Source organism: Emydura macquarii, unplaced genomic scaffold (assembly GCF_026122565.2).
Source record: "Emydura macquarii macquarii isolate MOO-44397 ecotype Brisbane River unplaced genomic scaffold, CSIRO-AGI_Emac_v2 contig_1483, whole genome shotgun sequence".
NCBI lineage: Eukaryota > Metazoa > Chordata > Testudines > Chelidae > Emydura > Emydura macquarii.
Genome location: NW_027131620.1, coordinates 15,203,455 through 15,228,230, shown reverse-complemented (window position 1 = coordinate 15,228,230; position 24,776 = coordinate 15,203,455). Strand labels below are relative to the sequence as shown.

General features: G+C 44.7%; 1 protein-coding gene across 1 annotated transcript in view; it reads right to left on the bottom strand.

Moving 5' to 3' along the window:
* PREX1 (phosphatidylinositol-3,4,5-trisphosphate dependent Rac exchange factor 1) overlaps positions 1-12,898 on the bottom strand; it is a 203,145-nt gene extending 190,247 nt beyond the window's left edge. The window contains exons 1-2 of the mRNA XM_067554278.1: positions 12,518-12,898; positions 12,056-12,195 (exon numbers count right to left, since the gene is read on the bottom strand). Of these exons, the coding sequence (XP_067410379.1) occupies positions 12,056-12,097 (42 nt within the window). The 5' untranslated portion in view covers positions 12,098-12,195; positions 12,518-12,898. The remainder of the gene's footprint in view (positions 1-12,055; positions 12,196-12,517) is intronic.
* Between the last annotated feature and the right edge of the window lie 11,878 nt (positions 12,899-24,776).

Genomic DNA, 24,776 nt, shown 5'->3' with positions numbered 1-24,776 from the left:
TGGGGTTTTTGTCCCCCAGAGTTCCCCACAAAACATCAATGGATCTTTAAACAGTTATTTGCCTCCATTTTTGACCCCATGAAAACTTGTCTGTGCTACAAAAGGGTTGACTTATAAGATTCAAACTAAAACCCCGACCCTCCACTCTTCCAGGACAAGAAATAAAAACACGTGGAGAAACTGGCATTTTCTGGCTTCACAGTCTCTGGATTGAAATATATTCTGCCTGAAACCAATGAGAGCCTCTTCAGTGGTATGCAGAATGTTGCACACCTAATGCAGATCTCATTTCAGCGCTGATTAAAGAAAGATGTGGAGAGAGAACTTGCTATAGGATTTCGCTCCTTGTCACAACTTGGAGTCCACATTTAAAACTAGCCTGAAACTGATATACAGCTTCTCCCTCTCCCCTGCTCTAAAAAAAAGAAAAACATCTCCATCAACAAGGACAAAGAGACAAAGGGAGTGAAGAACCAGCAATGATTCATCATGTCAGAACAAACAGAGCCCTCATCTTCAGAGGGAGCCATATTAGGAAAGTCAGTATATCAGGGGGTCTCGATCCTTTTTCTTCCTGCCATGCTAACGTCAGCCATTCTTGTGCTTATGCATCCCATATTCCTTGCCGCTCTCATTGAACCTTCTAATGAGATATGATCTGACAACAATATCGGGCTTCTTGGGTTCTAGGCCTAGGATGGTCTTGATGCATGTCATTATGCAATCTACCCAACAGTCTCAAAGGGCATCCTCAGATGTATCCAGGGAGGGGCAGGAAAGGCTGGGAGGATGATAATATCAGGGGAGATAACAGGATTAGGAGAACCGTAAAAGGCTCAAGACATTGATTGATGTGTAAAATGCTGGGGAAAAGAGGACTCTTTCAATGCACACAAGACCTTTATCCTTTGAAAAAAAATATAAAAGCAAAAGACAGCTTTGTATAAAGAGGAGTGAGGTTGGAAATGATTCACTTTGTGCAATTTAAGATCAACACATATTAAAATGGCTGGGTTATCAATCCCTAAACAAGAAGATTTGCAATGGAAAAGCCAAAACAACCCTGTCTCACTGCTGCTAAGGCTGGTATACATTTGAGTTTCATTATGGTCGGAGAGAGAATACACCCACCCCCCAATCCTCCTTCACATTTATGAGCCCTGGGGCATTTGTTCCTGTTTCTTGTTAAAGCTTCAACCCTTTGACCATATTTCATCAGTTCAGCTGGAGCTGCTGTTAACCAATGTCATCATGAGCCTATAAAACAGAAGTAAAAGAAAGCAGTAAGATTTCTCTTTTTTTCCTACATTTATTTATTCTGAAGCCATCTCTCAAATATCTTCTTCACTCAACTTTGAAAAAGGAAAAACTAAGGGCTTGGCTCCCAGAAAGCAAGTCCCATTCTAGGGTATGTCTTCACTGCAGAGTTAGCCCCAGGTGACCAGCACCCAGGTCTGAGCATGGTTAACCTAGCCCGGATGTGAGCATCCACGTCACAAAGCAGCAAGACCTACCCAAGTTACTGTGTTCTCACTGGTGTTGCATTCTACCATGTTTGTTGCTAAGGCTTTTGGGGATATATCTCATGGTTCTTTGTGCTGCAGTAAGCTGAGCCACTCTAACTCTTTCAGTGAATTCTGGGAGAACTTATCTGTTCTGGGCACACGAGAATTGTGGGAAGGCACTGGAGGACTATCAGTACTCGAGTGCAAAGTGGGTGAGTTACCAGCCCCAAGTGAAAGTGGAACCTGAGCCCAGCCAGATCAGCCAGGTTGAATACACCACCAAACTCGATCGAGAAGGGTTTGTGGGTGCACAGGACGTGGATTAGGAATAACACCTGAGTAAGAGCCTGAATGAACTCTGCAGTGAAGACATACCCTTAGAACAATGAAAAAGAGAACAGGAACAGGGTTGAGAGAGAGTCATAAACGCACCAGAGAGACCCATAGCAGAGTCCAGGGTTTGTTTCTGAAAAGCTCAACTTCTTCTCCACTCCTCATCCAAACTTCCTGAGCCTGTACCACTAGGCTGGAAATCTCCTCAGAAGAGGCTTCTCCTTTGCAGCATCTTGGCATTTCCATCACTAGCCAAAACCAAGACATGGAAAGGAAGCCACACAAATGAAGCATTCTCTATTTTTTAATTTTAAAACTATCCAGATTTTTTCAAAGCTCACAAAAGGTTCAGTTCAGGTCCAAGTCAGCTTGTATTTATTTACTAGAACAGGCCTGCCCATCCCCAAGGGACACAGAGGGCATCCTGATCAGATCTCTTGACAAGGTAAGCCACTGACATGTGCAGTTTGCAACTGGCATTGTGCAAGTCAGACTTGTGTGAGCACTGCTGAGATTGCACTGTAATCTCAATTGTTCTCCTATAAAATACCCAGGAGACAGGAGATTTGAGTTCTTTTCCCAGCTCTGCCACTGACTTCCTGTGTGGCTCTTGGAGAAACTGAGGCGCAGAGAGGTGGAGGGACTTGCCCATCTGTCACAATACTTTTTGCACTGTTGAGAGGGTACAGATGAAAAAGTGCTGTGTAAATGCAAAGTAGCAATATTATTTCTTTAATATACTTCAAAGCAAAATGTTCTTCTCTAAGTAAAATGACTTTTCTGGAATTTTTTTTTTTCCACTGGGTTAAGCTGTTTCCTGGTATCACTCTGCCTGACAGTTCACCCAGAACCACATTAAAGGAGAACTGACGTCATAAAGCCCTGCCTCCAAACATACACTACCTGAACACAGTGACTGCTGCCACTGCAGTTTAATTCTTGCTGCCTGGTTGCAAATTTCAGTTCCTCCGGCGGTATTGCAGTAAAATTTTGATTCATACTTTACTTTCCAAACATTGTGGCTTTTTCTTGTGCAACCACTTACGAAAGATGTAGTGTTCCTTTCTTGTGCAAAAGAAACCTCCCACGACACATACAACAGGCACAGTCACACAAACGGTTGTTCCTTCTGGCTGTGTTTTATGTCAAAATACTTATTAAGCTGTTTTTAAATGGAGGAAGGAAGCAGAGTTCAAAGCAAAATTGTCTGCTGTGACTTGCAGATCATGATGCTTGTCATCCACAGGGGCTGAGCTCCCTCAGCTTCCACCGGCTTTTACACTGTTCAGGATTGAGACCACAGGGAGATTAGAATATTGGAGATAAGCACTACCATGCAGTCTCAGAGATAGATTTTATCCAAAACATTGTTCGTTCATTCTTTTTGCTGCTCTTAACGTAGCCTCACTAGATTTCTGAGAACCTTCATTCCAACACAGACCCTCCCACAAGGCAAAACTTCGTCAACCTGAGCTGCTTGCCAGCTCAGAATCAACCAGCAGCTGATCATGTTAAAATTTTCTTCTTATAAATATTTAATAGCTGGGAAAAAATGGTCTTTTCTTCAGGGAATGTTTTGTTCAGTGTGTAAAATTATACAGAGATTTAGCCTGCTTGGCAAATGTACAAATAATAAAATAACTAGATGAGAAAAACCATATGCAACTTCTAAGATTGTAATACCTGGACTCACTCACAGCAGAGTTTTTACAGGGCACCATAATAATTAGTGAATAGTGAATTAAATGCTTCCATAGCCATCCATCAATTTACCCCAGTAATCTCATGGATCTCCTCTCTCCCTCTTTCCCTTCCTACTCTTTCCATTCATCCAGGATCAGCCTCCATTCTGGTTACTTTTAGTAAAAGAACCTTCTGCTCTGCTGAATCTTCCTTCACTGGTTCATTTTCCTTTTAAAATTTCTCTTCTCTCTGCCCTCTATCCCTGACCCATAGTTACTTTGGAATATCCTGTGTATAGTGTTGGCACTGATGGTGAGCATAGAAAAGGAGGAAGGTGTAAAAATGTGAAGGACTGGGACTTTCTTCCTTCAGAGCTTGTGCAAAGGCTTTGTAGAGGCAATGGTAAGCCTGAAGTTTGGGTGCACTGGAAAGGCTGGGGGATGGGGGCAGTTGGAAGCTCAGACTTTCAGCCTAGACACAGAACTGGTGGTCTGGCCCAGTTAAAAGCCCAGCTGCATTTTAAACCAGAGGCTGTGACATTAAATTCTGCATTTGGTTTTGTATCCTCCAGTGTGCTGTCAGCACAGTTCTCCTCACCCACCAGGCTGCAGTGACCTGCCGCTGCTTCCTCCGTACACAGCATGTGAAGATTCTAGATAGAGAGGTGAGCTGTGCTTATTCTGTACACCAAGGCAGAAGTTCAGCCCTGTGTACAGGGCCTGCGCCAAAACTCTACGCACCCCTGAAAACCCACAGTAAGGGCTTAATAGGACTTAAATTGTACAACAGGGCCTTGTACAAACTCTGTGCCCAGGCAAACACTCAAGAGAAGAGAACAACTTCCTGCCCAAATGGCCTGCAGCACTGATCTCTTCTGTTCAGCTCAGTTCAACTGTTGGGCCACACTGGGCCACTTGGCCTCTCAACTCCACTTGACCAATACCCAGGCACAGGCGCAGATCGGGAGCTATGTGCGCACTACAGGAACGTTTGCACATGCAGCGTCTTGTTTATATCTGGAAGCTGAAGAAGGGCTGAGTGCTGGGATTTCCGAGCCACCCCTTTTCTGTTCTTCTCGAAGGATCACACCTCCGTCAGCTGCAAGCTCACAGCGGATGCAACTCTGACGCTTTCTTGGGAAATATTCCCCTGTTGTTCTTTCCTTTTTCCGTAAGCATCTTGACATACCCTCTCCTCACTCCCCATCTCAGCCTACGTCTGAGCACAGACAGCTGGTGAGATGACACACAACACCATTTGGGCATCCAGCTCAAGAGGCAACATGTGGATGCCCAGCAATGATCATTCATCATCTCTGATTTCCCTTGATGAAAGGAAAGGCATAGGGAATTGACAGAGGTGCCCAGGCAGAGTTTGATGTGAAGGACCCATAAGCAGTGTCTGGAATATCCCAGCTCACAGACACTGGTAATGAATTTCAGAACAAGCCAACCACAGTCAATGACTACTGTCTGAAAGAAGAATCCCCAACTGTGGTTCCCTTGCCCTCTGTCCTGATCTAGCCCTCGCCCAGATCACTTCTATTCTCTTCCCATCTCCTCTCACTGAGGCACATCAATAAGAGACATGGCCCCTGGAAGGAAAAAGGTGGCACACTCAGTAATGCCAAAAATTAGCTAGAGAAGTAAAATTAGAGAAAATTAGCTAACCTTCCCAGCCTGGGACCAGAACTCAAACCCAAGACCCCCACATGGCAACACAACTATGGAAATAATACCAGCCCCAGAAAAGAGGGAGACTAGGACAGGTTATGGAAGACAATCCCAATCCTGCTGGTCCTACGATAGCAAGACATACCAAGGCTGGGAAAGGAATTTAAGTCACTTACTCAACAATACAGAGCACCAGCCACTGATCCAGAAGGCTATGTCTACACTACAAATTTTGGTTGACACAAGTTATGTTGGCATAAAGCCACCGCAGTTAGTATATCTCTTGGTACATGCATACTTGGCTCCTTCCACCGGCACTGTACTCACCGGGGTGCTTTTGTTGATGCCCAGTGCGCCGCACCATGAGTAGGTGTTCCAGTGCACAACTCACCATTATCCAGGGCATGGTCTTTTGGGAAATGTGGCCAATGCGTGGTGTGCAAGTTGTGCAGGGGTGACTGTGACTGAAGGGTTAAGTTTCCATCATGCATTTTCCCTATCCCATCATTTTTGTGCCTTTTTTTAAAAATCCTACAAACTTGTCCAGCCCTCCATGCTGCCCACCATATCTGACAGAAGCATGGAGCCCACAAAGCTCTGCACTATTGTCCTGAGCATTGCAAACACAGGACACATGATCTACCAGGACTTGCAGAGACACAAGAAGAACTGCAGCAGTGGGAAACATGACAATTTCGGGGAGGACAGGTTGCTGTGAGATGCAGCAAAAACCTATTCAAAGTTGTTGGTGGCATTCCCAGAGCAGCTGCAGACAACGGAGTGCTGCTTCTGGGCCCAAGAAACAGCGAGAGATAAATTGAAGTGTAGACATATGCACAACTAGCTCGATTCAACGCAGCTTAGGTTGATCAAAATTTGTAGTGTAACCCAGGCCTGAACCAAGATTGGATAAATAGACAGGTCTCCTTTGCCTTCATGGTTCATAATTCTTCTTCTCTGTGACTTAGAAGTGAAGTAGTCAGGGTCCTTTGATAAGCTACATTGGGCTTGTTCATTGTACTTACAATGATCTGGAGTCTGTTTAAGAATCAGGTTTAAGAGAGCACAGCATTTTACCAGATCAAAAGTTTTACAACCTTCTGTATCTGCCCCTTCAAAGGAAAGGAGAGAGACTACTTCCACCACCCAGCAAATGGCTCCAATGAGGTGGTGAATTCAAAGTAGTTGTCAGATTAGGCAGTGAATCCCGTAGGACCAGAGGCTCTTTGCTGCGTCACTGAAGCTCACCTACCTAGCTGAGATAAGAGGCAGTAAAGTGCAGACCCCTCATTAGCACTCCATTCTTAAGCCTTGGTCCCCTACCAATTACAGAGACTCTCTCAAGATCAGGGAACTCCCATAATTATCCCTTACCCTCACAACCCATTTTGAAGACCCTTGGAGCGTTACCTTATCCAGGCTGCTGGGAAAGCCACAGCACAACTCATCATGCCGCTCTCTGTCTTTCCAGACAAGCATTTCCCTCATGCAGCCTGTCAGAGGTCACCAAGAGTTATGACAAGAGTTTCCTAAAGCAATGCTAGCAGGCCTTTTAACGGCTACCATGCAAAACAGCCAGGATGACAGTGCCAATCTTAGAATGATTTATGGTGGACTTGATGTCTCAGGGGTTTTTGAGTGTATTATCTGTAGGACCTTGGTTCAAACCTAGCCACGTTCTGTAGTGACCAAAAGCAGTTAACATCTGTTGGCCATTCAGTGGCCCCTATGTAAAATGGGCATGATAGGTTTCAGTCCGTTTTATGTACACATAATAAAAAACAGCCTCACTTGTTAGCCCCTTATTGGCAGTCTCAGCAGTGGGGCTTAAGAGGCATAAAGACTGAGCTATCCTCTTCTCTGTAGAATTGGTCCCTCCAGGGCTGGCCTGAAGAACCCTGGCAATCTTTGAGCTGTCAGTATGGCAGACATGTGCAGGATATAGCATCTGCAAGGAGGTGGGCCTGTACAACTGATGCCATGCAGTCCTGCCATCTCAAGTGCCTCCTCCAGCACTCTGATTACTGCAAGCAAAACATTTACACGTGCATCCAATTGCATGCCCAAATCAGATAGTTGTGTGCCTAATGTGGACTGTATGGAGCCTGGGAAAATGTGGCCCTAAATGTTAAACACTGGCAACTGAACAACGGACAACTCACAGGAAAAAACATTTTCCATTGTCTGGATGCAAAGCATAATCCTTCTTTGTCGAATGCAGATTTTTGGGCCAGCTGAACAGCAACAAAACAACCTCTGTTTTTGCAGGGATTAATGACAGTGCCTGAAAAAAGTGGATGTGCACCATTTTACACAGGGAAACTAGACACTTTGGGAAGCATCAACCCAACCTGCCTGCACAAATCAGGGATTTGCACATGCAAAACTGGGAGTGCAAAAATGGAGGCCAGCTTGAGACTGGCTGAAATTTCACCCTCTGGGCCACTGATGTCACTGGAGTTACAGCAGGAATGAATCAGGCTCCTTTGTGTAGTTGATATGGTCCCACAGTAATGACCTGTTGCAGGAGGTCAATAAGCTCCAGTCCACTAAGTAACCAAAGGCTCTACGTGGACATAAATGGTTCCACAGCTCAACATTCCATGGCCTCTGCAACATCGCCTTGGGAAACTGGCCTAATCCCGGCATGACTGAGAAATCTAGTATTGCCTCTTCCACAGTCAAAGCAATAAAGGAGGCATAGGGCTGCAGTTGCGCTCTGTATTGCACAGAATCAGGCTGCCAACCAGTTAATAAATCCCTGGGCTGCAGGGGTGTTGGGGAAGAAGGGGTAGGATTTCATACACAGGCCTCTTGGAGCCCAGGGTGGTCAGACTCTGTCTTTCTGCCCTCACACTTCCAGTGGCCTAGTCCAGAGCTGCCAGTCAGCTGCAGGCAGTCGCTATCTCATGGCCTGACATCTGGCTATCAGCTGTGTAAGCAGGGGGTTATCCTCCTAATGAGTGGGGCTCTGCATTTCCCAGCGGAAGAGAGAAGCAACACAGCCACAGGGCTGTTTTCTCTCACTCTGGTGTTGGTATCTGCAGTTCAAAGGGTTCCTGGGCCTCACCAAGAAAGAGGCTTCTACAGCAGCGGGGGAAAGGAGGGAATGATCATCAGCAAGGCATTTTGGACGATGACACCTCCCTGGAGTTCTTTCCCCATCCAGTTCTGTCACCAGGTCGGGCTCTCTGTAGCAGCCTGACTCACTCACAACTGTCGGAGGCAAGGCTGAGGTCCCAATTAGGCATCTGATCTCCAGCAAGATGCAAGTTCATGATTCTGCTCAGGTTGCAACTACAGTGCTGGATGCAACCCTGAGACCAGGCCTCAATTTAAGAGCTGCAGAGGCAGCAAACTTAGCCCCTGCATGAGAGGGGAGGGATCATGTTGTGCCACTCTTTCAGGGCTGATTAAGAACTGATGTTGGGCATTTCAGGCCCCTGCCCCAGACTCTCGCTGGGAGGGGCTGGGAATGTTGCACTCCTCCCCAGGAACTCTTCAGATACTAAAAGGCAGCCTGTCCAAACAAATAAGGAGTGACGCTAAGGGAGCTCCAGAAGGGAAACGTAGCCCCATCCCATGCAGCATGCTCTGTGGACAGAAGGACGGTTGCTTTAGTATGAGCTGGAGGACAGACAGAAGGTAAATTACTGGGAAAAACTGGAAATGGATAGCTGGACAGGAACCACCCCAGCCCCCAAAAAAGAAAACAACAGTTAAAATCCAAGATGATGACTCTGCCCTGCCTCTGCTTTTTAGCTCTTTAATCCAATTGGCCTTCATCTGTCCTAAAACAGCATCACCTAGCTGATTATATTAATGAAGGGATCATCTGTCAATTCAGGGCATTTAACAGAAATACTGCTGTGTAAACATGGATTAAGTGTCCCACCACAATACAAAGAGGATGGGAGTAAGCGGGCAGCACTAATGAACTGCACATTCTTTCCTGTCATCCAAAGCACAAAACAAAAAGCTCTGGCTTTTCCACAGCTGAAAGGCGAGGAACCATGCCATATAAACAGAGAGGGGAAGAGAGAGAAAAATCTGCGAAGATTACAGAGATTTCACTTGACAATACAGATTTTTGCCATCACGAAACCTGTTAGCAGCAAATCAAAAATCTCCCCAAAATAGCAGAGATGGTGGGGTGTTTTATCTGCTAATTTCCAGAAGGCTCTTACACAAGGAGCTGGAAGGATATGAAAAGCAGATGAGCCTAAGGTCACTGTCATAGGAAGGGCCTAGGTCAGGCAAGAACTCAGAGGTCAAATTAGGTCTCTGCAAAACTTTTGCTCTTCTCTGTGACTGGATTTATATTTTGTGGAGGGGAAGGTGGTGATGGTCCATGATGGAGGTCGAGGCTATGGGATGTCACAGAACATATCTGGGTAAACAACACTGAGAGCAGCAGAACATAACTGGGCCATCAATGCGTACCAGCTGATCACTGGCAACCTACATAGATCATATGGTGCAGGACAACGGATTCCAAGAGCCACCGCAGTCGAATCTCATTTGAAAAATTGCCCTATTGTGACAACTGTTGTAAGGCACCCTGACAAGAAAAAAACCAGCTCGGGCAAAGAACACAGCTCTGAGGATGAAGAGGAAAACTCAAGAAGCCAGGAGCTCAGGAGTCAGGAGGAGCAGGGAATTTCAGAAACGACCTTAGTTTTTAGTTCTTGTATTTTCTTCCATCTGCCTGAAGGGAAACAACAGGCAGACACCAGAAATGATTAATAGCTGCTCCTTTAAACAGGCTTCTCACGTCGCCCCATTTCATTGGGGTAACTGCAGATGTATTTCACTAGGGAGCACTCTGCTCCGTAAAACTTCAGATACTGGCTCAGAATGGGACGTGCTAGATTCTGCAGACAGTACTGCGGGCAGGTGAAACAAAGACAAGTATGGTTTCAGGAGATGACCTTGAAAAGGGGACCCAGCTTTTGCAGATGTGATTTTTCTGACTACATTTAATTGTGGTTGCAAATTCTCCCATTTCAGGGTGAGATTGTCCTCCCCGGTCTGGTCAGGTAAAAGGGCTGGAGCAGCATAAAAAGGCCTTAAAACTCAGAGGAGGATTCCTCTAGCACAGGCCCTGTGGGGTCCTCTGAGGGGATGCTGGTACAGGAGGCATGCTAGGACGTGTCAGGGGAAGGGCCACAATGCTTCACACATTCTGCATTGGGCTGTAGCTAGAGTGACTAAATGTCCCAATTTTATAGGGACAGTCCTGATATTTGGGGATTTTTCTTATATAGGCACCTATTACTCTCCACCCCGTCCCAATTTTCACATTTGCTCTCTGGACATCCTAGCTGTAGCCCATAGGGCAGTCCCAGGAGGCTGCTGTAAAACAGACAAGCCCCTCCAGCCTCTGGAACAGGCCAAGATCAGGAGAGAACAAAAGTGAATTAAAGTTGCCATAGCCCCTCCCCCCTGGGTGGTGATATCTGTGTTGTGCCTCTTTTAATACTAGCAGCACCACATGGACTCTTACCCGTATGTCTCAGTACTGGAATGCTCCTGCAAAGCATGGTCTCATATGTCTATAATGTTAGCCTGGGCACAAGTATTACACTGTCTTAAAATTGTGGGTACAAAATCTGTGCCTACAAAAATAGAGCAGGCCTTTTAAAAACCTGATTGATTTGCTATGACATATATAAAAATTATAGGACCACCTAGCCCACTCCTGATAATGCAGCCACCTCTGCTGATGGCACGCAGCAACCCTAACCAGTTCAAGGCAGGAGATGAAGAATAATAAGCTCCCATTTGAAAGCGTAGGGAAAATGTGTTCCCTCTCGTTATCTACAGAAAGCAAAATATTCTTAATGGATAACAACCAATTCCCCATCATGCAAAGCCTGGAACTGGGGGTCCCCTCCCTTCAGCCACATAGGCAGAGGGTTTGCTCAAATGATCTGCCAGGGAAGGGAGCCAAAAGCATCTTCACTATTAGTGATGTTTGTTTTATTTTTCTATCCACAGGTCCTCTCCTGTCAGAGCCGAGGGTCTCTGCCCCTCACTTGCACTCACTAGCTGCTGTGCTGCTTCTGCAAACATTAGCTGCAGAGGCACCAAAGCGGCTGGGAAACCATCAAACAATTCCCAGCTCCCTGCCCCCTTACAGATAATGACACATGGTCAAACATCTGGCATCCTTGGAAGGGCTGATGGCAAAAGAGCAGATTGCTGGTATCGTTACAATTCAGGGGAGGGATAAATGCTGGTCTTTAGGCAAACTGCAGAATTATATTCAGGTTAGACACCTTGATCTAAGCCCAAGGACAGTGGGATTGAGATAAACCACAACAAGGGTCAGCAGTGCATTGGGCTGGCATGAACCAAGGACAACAAGAGAAATGGTGGGTTAATCCCCACCAAATTGGCATGGCTGCAGTGAACTGGTGATAAATGGGCAGTACCCAACAATTAGTTTGGGGGTACCATGGGCTTATGTGCAGCTCAGTAGAAGTAAGGGCTCCAGTTCTCTTTGCTTGAGTCCTGTTCATGGTGTGGTAGGGCAGGGTGAGCTGGGCACACCCACTTGCATCACACGTGAGATGGCATCTCAAGTGCAGGGCCTGCTCTGTTTGGTCACTCAGGTGATGGCCTGGCTTTCAGAGGTGCTGAGCACCTACACTTCGCCTTGCCTTCAACTGGAGTCCTGAGTGCTTAGTGCTTCTTCAAATCACGCCCTGTGTGAAATCTTATGGCTCCATCCATGTGTCATCTACTGTTTATAACAGCCACAATAAAAGGAGAGAGAGTTTTCCAAACTGCATTCTGTGAAATCATCTCCTATCCCACACACAAATATAACCACAGTTTAATGTCTCTTTGGCTGACCTTTTGGCTTCTTATGGACAAATCTGCAGTCCCCAATGCCATGAGCTGAGCAGCCCGAGATCAGTTCTGGGCAGATTGTAGTGAACAGCGTAGGATGTATCTGGTCAAACTGGGGGGCGCTGCTGTTCTATCCATCATGGCTATGCGGTAAAGGAGACTTTATTAGAAAGCAGTAATAATACATGGTAATTATACGGCTCCCTTCATCCAAGACCTCTGCAGCATCTTTACTCATCTTAATTAACAAAGACTCACAGCCCCACATGGGGTAGGTATTATTCGCCCCATTTGACAGATGCAGAAACACTTACCAAGCAAGATCTCAGAACAAGTCATTAGCAGAGTCAAAAAGAGAACCCTGGATTCCTGGTTCACAATCCCTGGCGTTAACCCTTCAGACTACACTTTTTGTTGCCTTCCAATCTATGCTGTAGAGAGGGAGGGTGAGAGGTAGCCACTTACCGGCACATCGAAACAAGTAAAAATTGTAGAGATTTCTCAGCTCCACGACACATGTGGCACTCACTGTCATTCACATCAACAGGATTCAGCTCCTGGAACACCGTGGTGAGTTCCGTGGGAGGCACTGGAAACACCTTAAAGGCATGAAGATACCCTGGGAAGATGCTGATCTCATCCATTCTCTTTCTCCTCCCTTTCAGACATACACTTCCAGCTAGTGCACGCTTCAGAAGTACACCTCTTTTATCCTTGATACAGCAATTCAACATGAGGGAGAGGGGAAGGAAAAGGGGAATGTTTTATTGTATCCTTTTTTCCTCTTCATCTTTTCATTGCTGTGAGGACATTATGAACCAGATCCTGAGCAGAAAACTAATGGAGCTCCACTGACTTCAGTTGAGTGACACTGATTTACACCCCAGCTGAGATACTGACTGAAGAAGAACCAGATGTTTGTTTTTAATTGTCTGCTTTTGTTTCATTCCCTACATTCAGACCGCTGCTTTCTGCAGTGGGAAATACAAACTGCCTTCCATGGCTCGGCTGCTTCCTACATTCACTCTGCATATCCAGAGTGACTGAGAGCATGACTACACTAACATGCCACAGCACCACTCCCTACAGGAACAGGAAGGATTCCCCTATTGCTGGAGTTAATCCACCTCTCTGAAAGGCGGTAACTAGGTCGATGCAAGAATTCTTCTGTTGACCTAGCACTGTCTATGCCAGAGGTTAGGTCGGCATAGCTATGTTTGAAAAATCCACACCCCTGAGAGACATAACTATGTCAATGTAAGTTTTCCGCATAGACCAGCTCTGAATCTCTCCCTAGTTCTTAGTCTGCCTTTCTATGGCCTGGGCTACACTAGAAAATTTGGTCGGTTTAACTGTTTCAGTCAGGGGTGTGAAAAATCCACACCCTTGAGCAGCATAGTTAAGCTGACCTAAGTCCTCGTGTAGCCAATGCTAGGTCAATGGAAGAATTCTTCCACCATCCTCGCTACTACCTCTCAGAGGGGTGGATTACACTATCTCCAGTGTCTTCACTCAAGCACTACAGCCGCTGTAGCATTTTAAGTGTAGACAATCCCATAGTCATTAACAATCAGTTTTGCTGGGAACTTACCCAGACTGGAAGGGAGGACTCTTCTGAGAAGGGAAATCTCTTTAACTAACAGAACGCATTATTGCCAACCCAAACGTTCAAGCACCATGAGTCAGACTCCTAAAAATTTCAAGGGATTTAAAAAGGAATAATACATTTGGAGTTTTTCTTTTGCCTTCTGGAAGGGGGCTTTCACTTCACGTTTTCCAGCATTTCTCCACAACCAGGAGGGCTAGAAACTTTTTTTTTAAATGAAAGCTGAGATTATTAGGTATTTATACAACTCCAGGAGCTGGAGCTTTAAAAACAGTGCTGAATATGAGACTTGCACACAAAAAGAAATCATGAGAGTTAGCACCATTGAGAATGGTAATGGCTTTCAAAAGGAAAATAAATAAACCTGAGTGCTGCTCACATACACTGTAGCAATACGTAAGCACATGGTGCTGATCCCCAGAAACAAGAGCAATGCTAATTTAGATATTTTCCTGATGAGTTCCCTTCCCCAATCCCTTCCGCTCCCCAGCTACTCCTTTTGCTGCCTTATAGCAAAGAAACGTTACCTAAACCACAGGGCACGCCTTCCTGCAGGCAGAGTTTATCTGCATCTATTGAATCTGAAACAGGCGTAGAACAGGGCAGGACAGGAAACCACACCACACGCTGAGAGAAATGTGCTGTTTTCTCATCTCTGAACACCAAAGCACTGACCCTGAATGCAAACAAGCTGGTGAAAATATGAAGAAAAAAAAAAACCTCTGCCTGTTACAGCTCAAGATGGGTGGAGTGCAGAATAATTCGGAGATACCAGATCCATTATAACACAAAGCAAGCAACATAAATTTCAGCAGCACACAGAACATAAATATTTTGAGTCTGTAGGATGTGGGCTAATTTATGTGACGGCACGTGTCCTAACATATAAGATTTACATAAATGATAAGATGGAGAAAGACTTCTAGATTCTATCAAAAAAGGATTGTATAATACTTCAACCTAAAAATAGGCCAGGGTGTAATTACATACCCTACATGAAACCTGCTTTAGATAGGGACAATTTAACTTAAAAATTATTCTCATACCGGTGCAGTACACTCAACAGTTGCTCATAGTGACCAGAAAGTACATTCTGCCATATGTTACAAGTTAGTGATTGGACTTTGGAAAGATGAAACATGGAGCAGATTTTTCATACAAATTGGGCACAACTTAGCTATATATCCTTGCCATTTCTTGATTATCAGGCACAGTTGTGGTAGCTCCATGCATAAGTAAGGGCTCACTGTTCAATGAAGTTCAAGGTGTGTACAGAAATGTGTATACAATAGGGTACCTACATTTGCCATTGGATACGGGATTCATGCAGTTACCACAGTTCCACGTGCAAATCAGATGATTACACTGGCAAACAGACTGAATGAACATGTAAATAATGATGTGTAGCTAGCTATTTGTGGCCACGAATATTTGGTTTGCTCTTGGAGTCATAGTAAATGAGCATACGTGGAATTGCAAATGCATTTCTAAACTGGCTTTCAGGTCTCCCTTACCAAAAATCTGGCTCTTAGTAATTGCAATGCTACAGCTTTGATTAGGGATTTTCACAAATGAATATACAGAACTCTAACAAACCAGCAGCTTTCTTTTTTTCTTTGAATTTGGTAGTGAATTTTAGTGCTGCTGTAAGATGAACAATGCTGGCGAATGAAGACCTCTCTTTATCCACAGACTAGGTACAGCATGAGCAATAGCTATGCAGGCCACACTACAGTGGCCAGTCAACGCGCTTCAATCTCAAAGACAATAATAGTTCATTCTCAGTGATCTATTCTGTTCTTGACCTCTCTGTTGGGAATGCCAGCAAGGCTGCCATAATGTCAACTGAGATGGTGGTTTTGGAGCTTACCCAGCTGGACGCTAGATTGAGATTGTCTGATTTTCACACAGCCCCTGATCACAGCTTCTCATTTCGTCACACAGAATAAAGAACCTAGAGAAGCTTTTAAAAAATCACAGTAAAGGAAGTTAAAATAGGCAGCAGCGAGGGAAAGAATTAATTGAATCTTGAGGTTCTGCAGAGTCTGAAAATTCTTATGGTTTACAATCTCAGCAAACACCCACGACAAAATTCTCCTCTCTTTATCTCTTTGAAGCCCATCTTATGCCATCAGTAACTTTCAGTAAAGTGCCATTAGCCTTTGACATGACTTCCATTTTATTTCCTATTCAATCTATATTCCTGTAACCATGTTGGCATCAACAGATTTTCATCTTCTCCCTCTCTAATTCCTCACTGATGGTTTAAAGAGTGGTTGATGGAACCTTTTGGTCCCGTCTGCACCACAAATGGCTTCAATGGACTTATACTTGTGCGTGAGTAAAGTTACTCATGTGCATAAGTCTTTGCAGGGTAGGGTTCTGATTTTCTAATGCTTTACACTATAACTAATCTACACTGTGAGCTAATGTGATTCCCAGCTCATGGAGACATACTTGTGCTAGCTCTCATCTGAGATAGCGAACTAAACACAGTAGTGTGGCCGGGGTGACATGGGCAGAGACAACATGGGACTAGCCCTGCTGAGTACAAACTTGCCTAAACTCCATGGGTGCGTATGCAGTGTGGCTAGCCTGTGCTGCTGCTACCACGGCCCTGCTACCCCAGCTACACTACTACTTTAAGTGTGCGAGCTCAGGTGAGAGCTAGCATGAATATGTCTAGGCAAGCCGGGAATCATATCTCTAGCTTGCCATGTAGATGTAGCCTTACATAGCTTTTCTCCTAGCAAGATTCTTGTATATTGCTGTACCATACCTGCTTAGGAGTATGGAGCAGATAGGCAGAAAAGAGAGGTGATACAACATACATCTTCATATTCATGATAAAATCTGTAGCCATAGTTCATTAGCGGTGGGTTGCCCAGAAGTTTGATTTTTTTTCAGGGTGGTAGCCCTTAGCTGAAGGGAATGATAGGCTTTCCTGGCTCAGAAGGATATTTAAAAGGATTCTTAAAGGGGCACTATTGATTTAGGATAGGTCCAAAACCTAGATCTTGTTAAAAAAAAAAATTCTGAAATTAAAGTGAATAGGAGCATTTTTGTGAGATCTTGAAAAAATGCAATAAGTAGTCGGCTTTATATAAATCTTCCCCTCCTGGATTCTGAAACATAACAACATAATGCTACCTTCTACAGCAGTTCTAGAAACAAGACAAGACAGGAACAAAACTGGCTGGAGACTCTTTTCATTGTCCAAACCTCAGTGAAATGCAAAAAGTTAACCAGTGACATAAATAGTGAAAAAATCATTTAATTTTTTATAACCTGCCTGATTTAATAATCTTAGATTCTAAAGTATTATCAATAACACAGAACATTGGCATTTTACATATATGATTATTTTAGGTCAGTTACTTTAAAAATGTGATATGATATTTTATTTAGATATAGTACATAAATAGTTGGTGCTTGGCAACTTAGATCAAATGCCCCTATCACCATGTATCTTATTCTTATTGGAGGAAAAAAATCCAAGAGTTATTCATAATGACTGTCACATGTTTTGTTGGGAACCTAAAAGCTGCTCCGTTCTGTAACTCCCTTGATGTCCACTTGACTGAACCATGGAAGCAAAATAAAGGCCATGGAATCTTTTATACAAAGCAAATAAAGGCTGGGCCTCTGTGTGTATAGGAACCCCCACATAGCTTAGAGGAAAGAGGTCTCTAAGCACCAAAAAAAAACAAAAATCCTTTCCCTTTACTGATACATGACCACATGCTAGTCTTTCTAAAACAGATAAAAATGCTCTTAGTTACTTTGATTTATTGGCAAATCCATAACATCAAATACTCATGAGATTCTTTTACATTACCAAGGAGGACAAGGAGGTTGCGGGTAGATGGCTACGTCAACCCTGTGAATAAACCCATAGAATTTTGTTGTTTGCTTTTTAAAGCATTGTTTATTGAGAATACTAAATAAGGGTTAGGGCTTCAATGGCAAATGTTTAACAGAGGGCACCAACTCCCTCTGCCTAACCTTTTTCTAGGCCCATTGTGTTGTCCTTATTTAGGCAAAACTCCCACTGATAATTTTGCCTGAGTAAAGATGCTGGGATTTAGCCTTCTTGTATTTACTAAACTAATATTTAATTTTATTAACCAAGGGAACTGTTCTTCCCTTCACCCTTGTGTCTCTCTTAAGTGCTGATGGCAACAAGTTGGCCTAAAACCAGGGAAATGAGTTTCTATGGGTTTGCATAGTGAGAATACTGCACAGACGTTTTGCTCCAATTGGGCCAATAACTTCTGCTGCATACAGAAACCCACTTGATGCTAATAAAAGTCACAGCATTCAATGAAGCTTAACGCTTTCCTCAACAGCACCTGAAAGTTAACTGGGTACATCCCTCAAAATGGGACCAGATTACACTCACTTTACATGGAGGTAAAAGACTGACCACACAAAGTGCCAAGCAATGGAGAATCAGGCCCACAGATGGGAAGTAGCACTTCTTAGGCAATACTAGCAGAGGACCGAGAAAAACAAAGGAAAAAGAAGACTTGCAAGGAGACCAAAGGGAAAAGGAGACTTGCGAGGCCCAAGTGTTTGAGAGCACAGTGCCATCTCTTGTTTTTATTAGAGCCATAGAGCAAAATCCTTGCCCTACAACCCCATGCAATCCCACTGTCTCCATAGATCATATTAACCTAGATGTTAAAGATGGGAAAGACCTAATGGGTCACCCCTGTATCTCCTGGGAACCAGTGCAGATTGTTCCCTACACAAGAGCCACAGTCACAGAGTTTAAGGCCAGAAGGGAACACCTGCTCATCTAGTCTGACCTCTTGTATATCACAGGCTTCTAAACACCACCCACTCACCTCTGCACCAAGTCCCACAACCAGAATTAGATCAAAGTATCACAGCCCTCAGGAAACAACATTTTTAGTGCTTTGTGTAGTCAAGGTCTAAATGTACCAAGCCATGGAACTTCCACAGCTTCCCTTGAGAGGATATTCCACAGCCTAATAGGATAGTCATTCCTAACAATCATCCTAAGTTTTACCTCTCTACATTTCACCCTATTACTCCTAGTTTTACCTTCATGCTCCACACTACATAATTCTTCTCCCTTGTAGATGCTCATATCATTCATATGTTTGTAGAGGGCTGCATAGGGGGTAGCTAGGGCAGAATCTAGCTCATAAAAACTAGGCCCACGATTCAGGAAATCATCCTTATTCAGGACAGAATTTAAACACTTAAACACATAATTAAAGTTAATCACATGCTTAATGCTTTTCTGAATCAGGGCCTACAGGTGGAAAAGACCTGTTGGTCATCTAGTCCCTCCCCCAGGCCTGGATTCAAATATAATTACTGCAACCCAAACTTTTCAGTGGGGTAAAATTATATTGTAACAGCCAAACCTCCCAAGATAATATCCAAGCCAATCAACATCCAGCAGTCAGTACAGTACAAAATGATGGTGAAAGTCTGTGACTGCATGCTCCTCTCTCCTGAAATGTGGAAATGAAATGAAGTGGCTTTGTCAATGTTTCCCTCTTCCATTACATAAGGCATATTAATCACTATCGCTGTCATGAAAACTGTTAACAACAATAATCTAAATAACTTTGCTATTTTTAAAAATAAATGAAAATCCCACTAACTAGACTGAATGTGCATTGAACTGTACATGCTGAAGCTAAAATACACCCAGCTGGATCCTGCCAGTGACTGACATTCCAGCCTGCAGATGACAAAATCGCAAATTCAGTACTTAGGACAGAGAAGTTTTTCTCTGAGTTTTTTGTTTTGTTACGTTTGGGGCTGGGGGCGGTTTTGCAACTTGTAGTTTATTAAAGAAGCTCCTCAAACTGAAACAGAATTGTGTTTTAAAATGAAGCAAACTGACACTTTAATTGGAGCTTTCAAAATGTACTGACTCTTGTTTCTGTGTTCAATCATTTGTGAGAGAAAAGGAGGATTTAAGTAGCTACTAGCTCATAAAGCAACCACAGTCTTTTCATCTATCTTTTATGTTAGACAATTTTCCATTTAGGGGATTCTGAAAAACCCTGCAGACAAACTGATTAAAAAAACAACCCAAACAGACAAGCAAGCTAGAAAGGACAACTGAGTAAGGGTCCAGGGTATAAGTCAGATAGATGAATCCAAGGTTTTGGACCTAGCTAGCAATCCAGCAGAAAGAATTTCTGCCCTGTCCAGTCTGTTAGAGGTTTCTGCAAATATTTCTCCAGCTTTGCATCTTGATCTATTGCAAGCAGTGTATTTAGTCTCTCTCTCTTTCTCTTCGACATCCGTTATCTAGTGACTTTTAGTGCTGGCTTCTCTGGTTATTTATATGAACGATTAAGCCCTTTAACTAAATTACACAGGAGTGTGGTGACACGCTGATGAATTCCAAGTCCAGATTCTACAGGCAGAAAGAAGGGAATATGCCGATGGAGCTTTTACTTCTGAACTTGTCCGTGGATAATTTCAGGGGAAGGGTATAATTGCACAGACGCGCTCTGCCCCCATCCTATATTTATATTTAGCATTAAAATAAAAACCAGGCAACAAGGGGAGAGTTTTTCCATCTGGGTGCAACAGACAAGTCACTTCTAAACAACAGCGAAACAGAAGCAAAAGCGATCCTGCTCAGCAAAAGTGACTCATTTCTCTACAGGTCCCTGTCATTATCATACAAGACGCCAGACATGACTTCTCCACTCGCTCTACCCCAGAGATGAGGGCAGAGCTAACTGATGCTGGGGGTGCGGGCTACAAGAAGGAGGCATTTAGATCGCTTTGCGGGAAAGGTTTTCCTTAGTTTAAAAGAATATCCTCCTGCTGCTAGCAATGCTCTTTCCAAAGCGCTCACATGCCTTCTCCCCCGCCTTCTCCCCCCCTCCCCAACACACACAACCCCGCCCCGCTACAATGCACTTGAATTGCACGACCCCGATCAAGAATACACCGGGAACAACGACTCGATCGGCAGCATGGAAAAACCGCCCCAACGCTGCTGCGGAGCCCCCCCCCCCCCCGGGCACTGCGTCCCAGCAGCGCCGAGTGCCACTGTGTCCGTCCCGGCTGGGTCTACTCGTCCCTCGCCGCCTGGCGCCCCCGGAGGAGAGCGCACACATGGGCAAGGCGAAGCCGGGCAGCAGGCGAGGCGCCTACCCACGTGCCCCAGGGCAGTGCCCGGAGAAGACCCCAGCTTGTCCCCCCTCCGGCGCCGGCCCCCGGCACTCACCGACTGCAGGAAGTGCAGGGTGCCCACGTAGTCCCGCTCGGTGACCAGGATCTCGCTGAGGACGCAGAGGCGGAGGCGCAGCTGGCGGTCCGTGTCCTTGGGGCAGCCGGAGGGGTCCCGGGCCGTGGGGCCTCCCGGCGGCTGCGCTTCCATGGTGCTGTCGCCTCCCGACCCGGCTGCGAGCGCTGGTGCCGCCTGGCTCTTCCTGCTCGGGGGCCGCCTCAGGCGCCCTCCATCCCCGTGCGGTGCCCGGCGCTGCGGTGCCCGGAGCCCCCAGTGCAGCCGCCCCGGGAAGGGGGGCGCCCAGCCCGGTTACAAGGTCCGGTTGCCAGGGGGAGCCCGGCTCCGGGACATGCCGGGGACAGCGGCAGCAGCAAGCGGAGCGCGGCGCTGGCTGCTCTGAATGGAGCGAGGAAGGGAAGCCCCGGCGCCGAGGGAGGGAGGGAGGGAGGGAGCGGGGAGGCGGGCGGAGGAGAGGCGAGGGAGGGGGACTGAGCCCAGCTCCCGTGGCAAGGGCTGCCAGCAGGAGCGCTGGGGGGGCGGGGAGTGGGGGGCGATCGGGGGGCCTGACAAGGCGCAGCCAGCGATGCAAGCTCAAGTGCAGGAGAGAGGGAGGGAGACACACACAGAGCGGCAGAGACACAGAGAGAAATACACACAAATGGTCAGAGCCACAGACAAGCCAGCGTACCCATAGATACACACAAATACACACACACACAGAAGAATCGGTATATCCTCAAAGGCAGACAGAGAGCGAGAGAGAGAGAGGAATACAAATATATACAACAAACAAATAGCATCAACATACAAACAGCCAGGTATAGACAAACCAGTATATCCACGGATGTACACAGAGATAAACACGCCAACAGAGAAATACACACAGATACACAGACACACAACCACAGAGACAAAGCAGTATGTTTGCAGATACAGAGAGAAATACACAGAGGTAAAGAAATGTGTGCCCACTCAGAGAAATATACACACACGTGCACATTACACACAAAAAGAAATCTGTGCAGACAAATACACAGAGATAAAAACACACCAAGAAACATACACAGAGATAGGTGTGTGTGTATATATATAATATAAACAGAGGGATAAATATATACACACACAGATTACAACAAAAATACACAGACACACACATACACAAACATAAATACAGAAGGCAGCACTTACAGTACACATACACATGCTTGAAGAGAGAGAATGCTGACACAGATATACACAACTACTCCTCCCCCCCACATATATATACAAACATATGGACACACATGAAAGATGATCCATTTAAAATTTTGATTTTTGTGTATTTGTGGTATCCACATACTCTTTTACCATCGCAGAGCACAGTACACAGGGGAAATACTTTCTTGATATGAACCAAACAATATGTGACTATTTAAAAAATCAGTTGGTCATGTAATTGTGGAACTGTACACATGAGCTAGGTAATAGCACACACAAATAGGACAGACCTTAAGTTGGTGCAAATCGGCATCGTTCCCATTGACTTTAACAGAGTTATGTTGATTTACACCAGCTAAGAATCTGTCTCAAATGGCTTTTGAACCATCACAATGCAGCGTAACGGCCATACATTCTCCAGACCGCCAATATTAATACATGTTTATTCCACTTAAAAGTAAAGAAAAAATATTTTACGTCTCAAGGGAAAAAGAATGAAGAAATATTAACCATGTGAGCTATTATTATTGTTGTATTATCACCAAAAGAATGGAGGAAAACTTATTAGATACATATTTAGGAGCTATCTAATTGATCTACAATGCCAAAACAAAAAACCCTTAACATAATAAATGATGATTTCCCTCAGGCAAACCAAAATGGTCATTACTGTCTTAATTTAACAATAAGCTTTGTTCTTGCTAGAGTTCCTTTATTCTAATCTTTAGGAATATTTTCTGTTTAGGAGCAAAAAAATGAAATGATGCTAATGAAAGACACACATTCTTTCAATGACATTGTTATTCTGACGTTTGATTTAGGCTCCATATCATATTACATGAAATTAAAAAAATCTCATCAATAAAGATACAGTTGAAGTTTGCTGTAGATTTTTTGTAGAGATCTAAGTTGTTTTCATTCCTAGCTGGATGACAATGTCCACTGTAAGGAGGTGGGGATTGTTCAGGGGGAATATGTTGGTTTGAGAAGTTGCCTGCACAGTATGGAAACATTTGTTTTAATTTAATATCAAACACACACATGCAAAGGTGCACACAACAGGAGGCCAGATCCTGACTTGCTCTAAGTTCCCTTGTGTCATCATGGTGCCACAAAAGGACTTAAAGCTGCCCTAAAGGCAAAGTAAATCCCCAGGTAAAGTAAAGTGACCCTTAAGGTCTACACCACCTGCTCATAGTCCCACACTATAGAGGTTGTTTCAGGAGCTAAAAGAGGTGTGTCTAGAGCGCTGCTGTATGCTGGTAGTCCTCGGCAGGTATAATGGCTCCTACAGGGGCCTTCATGCCTGGTGTAAGTGGGAGCAGCCCTGCAACTTCTCTAACTTGTCCCAGGGGCCGAACTGACATGTGGCTGTCCCCAGGATTGGGGAAGGCAGAAAAGTGGCAAAAGGTCATGTGTGTCCCATGCTCCTCCTCAGGTGTACCATGAAGAGCTCTGGTACAATTGAAAATTGAGCCCAGAGTGTGCATTAGAGCTAGCTAGGAAACTGGATTTTAGTTCTGTGAAAATTTTTCAGGTGTTCAGACATAATTTTCATCCTGAAACGTGACAAAAGGCCAAAAACTCAAAAATGTTTGCAACACTGAAATCTGCAATATTTCATTTTGGACACATCAAGACATGGCATTTCTGAAAGGCAACAGGCTCCCTGGGACACCTCAGCTGCCCTCCTGGTGGCTTGAAGTGGTGCCAGGGACCCTGGGAGCTGTGGCATCTGCTGACTGAAACTGACATGATCCTTGATGTTTTCACCTCTGCCCACCACTGAATAGCAGCCATGAACCTGACCAGACCCTTATTGTCAAGTTAACAACAATCTGGTCAGTTTCATGACCAGCTATTTAGTGTTTGGCAGTGTGAAAGCCTTGGAAGTGCCAGCTCTCAAATGAAAGGGACTGGCTCAGTGGGCTGCCAAGGACCCAGGTGGGCAAGCTGTCAGGAAACCAGGCAGGTTGTGTGGAACGCTGCCTGGGGCCCACCAGAAGTTCATTGGAAAAGAACTATTTCCACAAGACATTTTGATTTTCACAAATTCCTACCAAAAACGTTGTGTCAAAATTTTTCCAACACACACACGTTTTATGTTTTGATACACCGCAAAACAACGATCTGCCTCCGTAATAGTAATATGAAGAGAGAAGGCATTTCCCAAGTATCAGTGCTCAAAGTGGGAAGAAAAATGTTGTAGAGTTCCTGTAACTCTATAGGTAGGTGGTCTGAGAGAAGAGCAGTATGGGAGATGGGTAAAGAAGGGAAGAACTGTAACACTGCAATGCAGGTCTGAACCATTGTGAAGAACAGCACACAGAGGGAGATGAAGAACAGCTGCAGGGAAGGCCTGAATGTGGAGGAGTAGGAGCAAGCACTGTAGAACTGGTCTGATAAGACCCACAAGTTAATTGCTCTTTCTTTCAAGTTTGATTTAATTTAACCTTATGTTTCTATCTCAAAGTCACCGCTGTATTTATTTGTTTATTTTCCTGTTGTCTTAAGTTAAATACTTAGATACTTTTTCCATTCCAGGAAAGTGCCCCCAGGACCCAACTCCTGAGAGATCCTATTCCTGACATAATTATAGTCACAATGCTTCCCTCTGCTTTTTCTGCCTGTGAGCTCAAAATCCCCAAAGCTGTGCCCCCACCCTGTGGCTGAACTAGAAAGTT